General features: G+C 41.5%; 1 protein-coding gene across 5 annotated transcripts in view; it reads left to right on the forward strand.

Annotated features, from left to right (window-relative positions):
- Positions 1-6835, forward strand: part of smad10a (SMAD family member 10a) — a 39038-nt gene that overhangs the window by 21777 nt on the left and 10426 nt on the right. For 4 of the 5 annotated variants that reach the window (XM_032536289.1, XM_032536292.1, XM_032536290.1 and 1 more), the window contains 4 exons: positions 1987-2161; positions 2359-2382; positions 5428-5640; positions 6510-6761. In XM_032536289.1, coding sequence (XP_032392180.1) covers positions 1987-2161; positions 2359-2382; positions 5428-5640; positions 6510-6761 — 664 coding nt within the window. The remainder of the gene's footprint in view (positions 1-1986; positions 2162-2358; positions 2383-5427; positions 5641-6509; positions 6762-6835) is intronic. The other variant, XM_032536291.1, reaches the window with a different exon arrangement.

Below are 6835 nucleotides of genomic sequence, written 5' to 3' on the forward strand. Positions count from 1 at the left end.
GTTGTCAGGGAAAAATGTCACTGTCAAAGAGGCTGAGGCGAAATGTTGACGTGGAAAACAGCAGCTTTAATGATGAATGGACTGATAAGCAACCTGTTGCAAAATAATACAACCAGCGTCATCATCAAGAATAAAGAACGTGAACAATTGGGTCATTAAGTAGCACATGCATCTATTTTGGTCTTCTAAAACATCCATAGATTTATCTCTCAAGCGAAGAGGATGGTTAGCTTAGCCAGCAGTTAAGTTTATAAAGATTTTTCCAAATTTCAAGATTCCCTGCAAAGTAAGATAAACAGTTGGACTACAAACCGACAGCTTTTGTTTTAGCTTGTTTTTAAAAATTTGCTATTTACAGAGTAGAGCTGTGTTTGTGCGAAACAGCGTGGTGGACTAGAGTGGACTGTGCAAACAGAGCAGATTGAAATATTGCTTCCTTCATAGTTATGCTTGTAGACAGGTAAGTGGATATTATTAAGTTGCCTATTGACTTTTTACTCAAAGGTTTTATTGTAGCCTACATGCAGTAACGAGCCTAGCATTAGTTCATCTGTGCCAGCAGCGGTAATCCTCTCTGTATCGTTCCCAGTAATGTACTGTGTGTTGTGTACGCACACCTCTTGGCTCAGCTGTGTGTGTGGAGCACGGGCATGGCTTACAGAATCCAGGGGGCAAGTACAGGGGGCTGGATTTGTGCTCTACCTGTGTAAAGTTACCTGCTGTAAATGCTTGAATTGCTGAAAACCAGAACGCATATATTCTTCATCACATTTCATGTGAAGTTGATGATTATTCTGAGCGCCGGACTGAAAGCTTTGGCGGGCCGGATGTGGCCCATCCGCCAGTAATGGCTGTTAGAATGTTAGAATGTGTGCTAAGTAATGGATAATGTAGAGCGAGTCAGTCATTATTGCAAATGACAACCCCTACACGTCAGGGTCCTGCATCACCCTGTCAGGATTTTAATTTATAAAAGTAATTTGTATATTAATATGTAATAGTTTGTGTGCTTGTTCTACATCATGCTGATTATTACACGGCTCCTAATTATATTTATTTGAATATAGCACGTGGAAATAAATAGAGAAAATAAAAGTCCCTTGAGTGCTGCTTCCTGTGATTGTCTCCCTCGGGACACAATATCAAACTGAATCCCCTCTCAAAACCTGCCGCGTTGGCTAAATCTGATCAACCAAATGTGACATGTCAGCATTTACCCTCAGCTCACTACTCCAAAAGACCTGACGTAACACTAATGCTATCAATTTAATGTGATCAATCACTCCAAAAAGAAATGTGACAATCTAAATGTCTGTCTGTTTCTGTCTGCGTCTTCCTAGTTTGCAACTGCACAGATGGAGACGCCAAAAATACACCACTGGTTCCTAATGCCCATGAATTTATTTATCTGCCCCGAAATTTAGATCAGCTCCAAACTGTAATGGGGTTTTTCCTTGGCACATGCTTCACCCTTCCACCAAGTTTCATGAAAATCAGTAGTTTTTCCGTAATCCTGTTGACAGACAGAGAAGCAAACCAACAACTAGTAATAAAAAACATGATCTCCTAAAGTAGAAAATCCAGTGGCCATTTTCAGTATATATTTATTCCTGGCAGTTCTCGCATAGAGATCAAACACTCAAATACCTATTGAAGACTCTGCTCCGCTCTGGTAGTTTGTGTAAATGTTGTAATTAAATGTTAGTTTGGCCCTGGAAAAACATTCTGTCATTCAGACAGCAGGCAGACAGTAGACATCTGTAATATCAAAGGAAAATATACTTTCCACTGCTGGATAAGAGGTGAAAAAAAAAACAATGTTTTGAGTTTGCCCACTAAGGTTGGCATAGGGAACACTGTGTGACCGAATCACAATATAACATGTGGAGTACTGAGAACACAATAGAGCTTGGATGTAGTAGCTTTAAAAGAACAAGATTCAGTGAGCATGACAGAGGGTATAATGATGCTCTGCTCTCTCCTCAGGTGGCAGGAAGGAAAGGTTTTCCCCACGTCATTTATGCACGGCTGTGGCGCTGGCCTGACCTCCACAAAAATGAACTCAAGCATGTCAAGTTCTGCCAATACGCCTTTGACCTGAAGTACGACAATGTATGTGTCAACCCCTACCATTATGAGAGGGTGGTGTCACCGGGCATCGGTAGGTCAGCCTCATTCTTCACAGGTTTCACAATCTCTGTGCAAAAAGTGTCTCAGTTTATCACTGACGAATAATAAGCATAGTTCAACAAACTTTATAAATCTCACCTTGTTGTAGTGAGTTTCTGACTGATGCTTTATTTTCTGTATGATGTTATTGAAGTATTCTGCTCATGTTCTTTTTGTCTTCTCTGACAGTTGGCCTCAGCCTTCAAAATACAGGTGAGTTCCATTCTCCTGCACCACATCATGATTTAAAAGATATTGCAAACTGCCATTTCTTGCTTTCCTGCCCTCCACCTATAGCCTGACATCGCCATACTCAGACTCTAGTCAGAATATGAGTCTGATACTGCGTGGGGCGTGTTTCAACCAGAAAGATAATGCCCTGCACTCAATTGGATAGACCTACAACCAATCAGAGCAACAGACGATGTGATGTGTGATGACGGCAAAAACTTCTTTCTGATCGACAAATGCCTTGATTGCGGTTCTCTGTTGTGTTTTAAAATGAATGCCCTGTTGATATCTTCTATAACAGACACGACGGCGGAGTCTACACAACTCAATTCTCCAGCGGCAGTCGTCTTTGTTGTAAACAAATTCAACCCAAACGTATTTTTGGTGACGTGGTTGATTCATCATTGTATTAAGCCCTACGAGCCTGACAATTTGATTGGTCCAAACAGCTCTGGTATGAGCATAGTTGCTCCACAGCAGATCAAGTCCAGACCAAACTTCCCAACCTAAAATGTTGTGGGCGGTGCTAAGTTCGGCTGGGATCCAGGCTACTCCAACTATGCACTACAGATGAAAATTAGCGTTTAACTATATCTTTACATATATGTGACGGCCTTATGTTGGAATAAGCATGTGAGTCAAGTGTGAACTGAAGGTTGTCATAACATAAAGAAAGTAGTACAACGTTAAATAGTATTAGCCATAAGGAAAGTAACATGTACAATTAAGTTGAATAAATAAATAGTTTTTTGTTTTTCACAGCAAAAACAAACTTTATTTGACAACATTTTTTGTGGGAGTTGCTTACAATAACCTCCAATACTTATGTATGCTGAAAAGTTCGCAGTTGAAAACAAGAGAAAAGGTCCATTCGTGCAAGCAGAAATCCACTTTGAGAGGGACCTGTGAGAGCGTGTTGGCCCTCCAGCGCTCCCCAAGAAGATGCCCTCTTGTGTGGGGTGGCCGCTCTGTGCGCTCGCTACTTAGTTTTATACATTCTTTGCCTCTCCCAGTGTTTTTGTTTCTCACTCGCAGCTGACTGTATAACTGACGGTTGTTGAATTGGACCGGCCAGGACCTTCCGCTAGTCTTCTAAAACAGACATCACCACTGACACCAGCAGTGGTGATGGGTATTATGGATGTGTTAGGACTGTATCCATACCAATACTGGTTATTAATACCGATACTTATAGATACTCTAAGCGATGCTACCTTTTATAATTTGGTGCAAAAATAAGCACATAAAATGAACAGTTGTTCATTGAATTCACTGAATACCAATTCCTACTCTCATCCTCAGTTCATTAACACAGTAATGTCAACAGCAGTGTATTTTTTTTGTTTATTTTTATTTTAACTGTAAAAAAAAAACAAGAATAGGCAACATTATGCCAGGAAGACAAGTGGGAAAAAACTATTATTCTTATTACCATAGGCCTATGTTTAATCTCAAGCGCCAATCAATATCCAAAATATTAGCCTTTTAGATTTAATTGCTGCATGAATAGCTGTGGCTCGTGGGTTATCTAAGGCCCACAGTTTGGTAATGGTCGTCTGGTTAACACAAGTCCTTCCTTTGCCGTACCTGAAGTTGCTGCATTTTGGCTGCTGTCTGTAGATTCCCTCTTGCACAACTCGTATCATTTCGGATGTTTCATACTCGAATGTTTTAACAGCGCCGATGTTGTGTATTGTTTAGGTTCCTTGCCGCCATGAGACAAATCTGCATTGCAAATTGGTACGTGTAGCTCGACTTGAATCGCCTTCTTTTGACTGAAAGAACTTCCAAACAACATTTTGTTTTGCTCACGAGGTCCATTTTCACTTTCTCACAACCCACTGCAATGAACGGTCCACCTACGTAAACACTTTCCCGTAATCAAAGTCGGCGTCATAAGGTCGACCAGCGTAGCCGGCCTAGTGCAAGTGTAGGGTTTGATTAGGTGGAAAAAAATTCTAAGGTTTGGTAGAAACCAAACCCGTCAAAAAGCCCAATATTCAGCCGAATAGTGGATTTGGTGCATCCCTGGTATACTGTATACTATATATAAATATATGGAGTTAGATATGCCATCATCTACTTGCTGCCGTGTGGTAACTCACATCTGGACAGAGCAGTAAGCACTGTGATCGCGTTTTTATGTCTCTGTGCCGACAACAGCCGTGGACAGTTGTCTGTACGTACGTCCCATTCTGGTGAAAGCCATATCTCAGGACACCCTGAAGGAACTATCTTCAAATTTGGATGGACTGATTAGATTTCGAAGGATGATGGTCACTGTGACCTCACAAAACGCTTTGTTGGCCATAATTCAAGAATTCCTACGCTTATAATGACAGGATATAATAATGAAGTGATGGCATTTTATACCCAAGGTCAACTTCACTGTGACATCTTAATGTTCTGTAAGGCTGCACTGCTCCTGAGTCTATCTATGCATCAGTAAACACACTGAGCATGTTTAGAAACCAAACTATTTAGAGACAAGCTGAGACAACCAGTTCAAGTGCTGATGTGGAGCTTTTACACAACATTGAATTTATGTACTGTATGTACACTATAACATGTTCTTTTGAAAGACAATTTATTAATATTGTCAGTGATTTACAGAGAAAATGATTTGGGATAACATCACTTCACATGTAAATAGACTATATCATAGGGGTTATTTCTTATATGTTTTGCTATAATGGTGTGTATTTGCATGTACTTTTTTGAACGAGTTTCTGCAAAAAAAAGACGTGAAAGGTGCTAAAAATGAATGCACACAAAATCAGCAGTTCAGAACCAAAATGAACCGAGACTTTTTAGGGCTAGTATTAATGACTTGAATATCAATAACCAGTAATGCTTTGCTTTTTGTTTGAATGTTTATTGCCTGAACACCAATGATAGTTTATGAATGTCCACCAATGATATTTGTTTTCAAATCTTCTGATGACCTGATTTTTTTTTCATAAGCTCTATGTCCCACACAAAATTACTGCAATACAGCATAGTCATTGTTCCTCTTGCCTCCTGCAGCAGCACCAGGTGGCCTGATCAAAGAGGAATACATTCATGACTGTATACAGATGGACCTCCCACCGGGCATGCCTCTGTCTGACCACCAAGCGGCCCTGAAGCTTCCTCCTCCAGACCACTATGGCCAGACCTTGCCTCCCCCACAGTTGTCCTCTGAGCCCCATGGACCCCCACCTGTCACCAGATACACTAACCTGCCTGTCTCACCCAAAGGTCAGCTTTTAAATTATCTCTATTGTCTGTAATCGTTAACTATCACCCCGTTCCGACCTGGTTCCGACCAACATCCTTCCTGAGTGACTTGATCACAGCTCTAGGTACAGGTGAAAACACTCTCAGGATGCATTGAGATCTCAAAAAAACATTTGGAGGCGGTTTGAGCCGCAAGTGTCCACATTCTAATAGCATCCTGACAATTCCTAGCAAACATGAAAGGTAAAATAAAGCAGTCATAAAATAAACTAAACTTCAAACCACAGAGATTCAGTTAGAAGTTACACACACACTAAGAGCTGAACACAGAGACTTTTAAGAACATCTTTTTTCTCACGCACAGGTCCGGCTGCCCATCAGGAGACCTCTTTATGTCAGCACCCTCTTATATAGCCGACAGTCTATGGTCAGCACACAGACCGACTGTGGGCTGTGTTTCGTTGATTTTTCACTTTATTTATGTGCGAAGATTAACTAAGATTTATAAAAACACACAACCGCCAATGCAAACAGAAATTATGTAAGTTTTTATTTGCAAATAGAGCAGGTGAAGTGAGTTCCAACTGCATTTGGAGAGATGGTCTACAGACAGGTGAAAACACACGTACCTAGGGCTGTCCACTTGTGATCGGATCACTCAAGATGGATGGTAAAACCAGGTCGGAACAGGGCCCAACTCATAATCAGACTTGCTTATTATGGTTGATCTATGTGCATTATTTTGGCTAAGTAGCAGATAAATAATATGTATGAGCTAGGAGGAGCTGAACACTGCTAACAGCTGCAGCTACTTTGTTTGAATGTGGACTCTCAAACGCAGGTTAAAAAGTAAAAGTCAGGCCTGATGTGTTCCTCTTTTCTCCTTACAGTGTCGGCTGTCTCCGGGTCTATGCTACCCCTGCAGGGCGGTCACGGTGACGGCCGTCTCCAAACTGCATCTCCACAAGCTCAAATTATGACCCCGGCACCACGGCCTCCGACCCCAACCCAACCCCCACCTCAGCAACAGGCTTCCCAGCAACCCCCCCACCCACAACAACCCTCCCTACCTCCTTCTCACTCGCATGGACAGAACGGATACAGCAGCAATAAACAGTCTCAGAGCCAGGCTGCCTTCCACAGTGAGTTCACACAAACACACATACATTCAGTTTGGTTTTATTTACAGTGTCAAATCATAACAGAAGTTATCTCA

The sequence above is a fragment of the Etheostoma spectabile genome, chromosome 14 (assembly GCF_008692095.1).
Source record: "Etheostoma spectabile isolate EspeVRDwgs_2016 chromosome 14, UIUC_Espe_1.0, whole genome shotgun sequence".
In the NCBI taxonomy this organism is placed as follows: domain Eukaryota; kingdom Metazoa; phylum Chordata; class Actinopteri; order Perciformes; family Percidae; genus Etheostoma; species Etheostoma spectabile.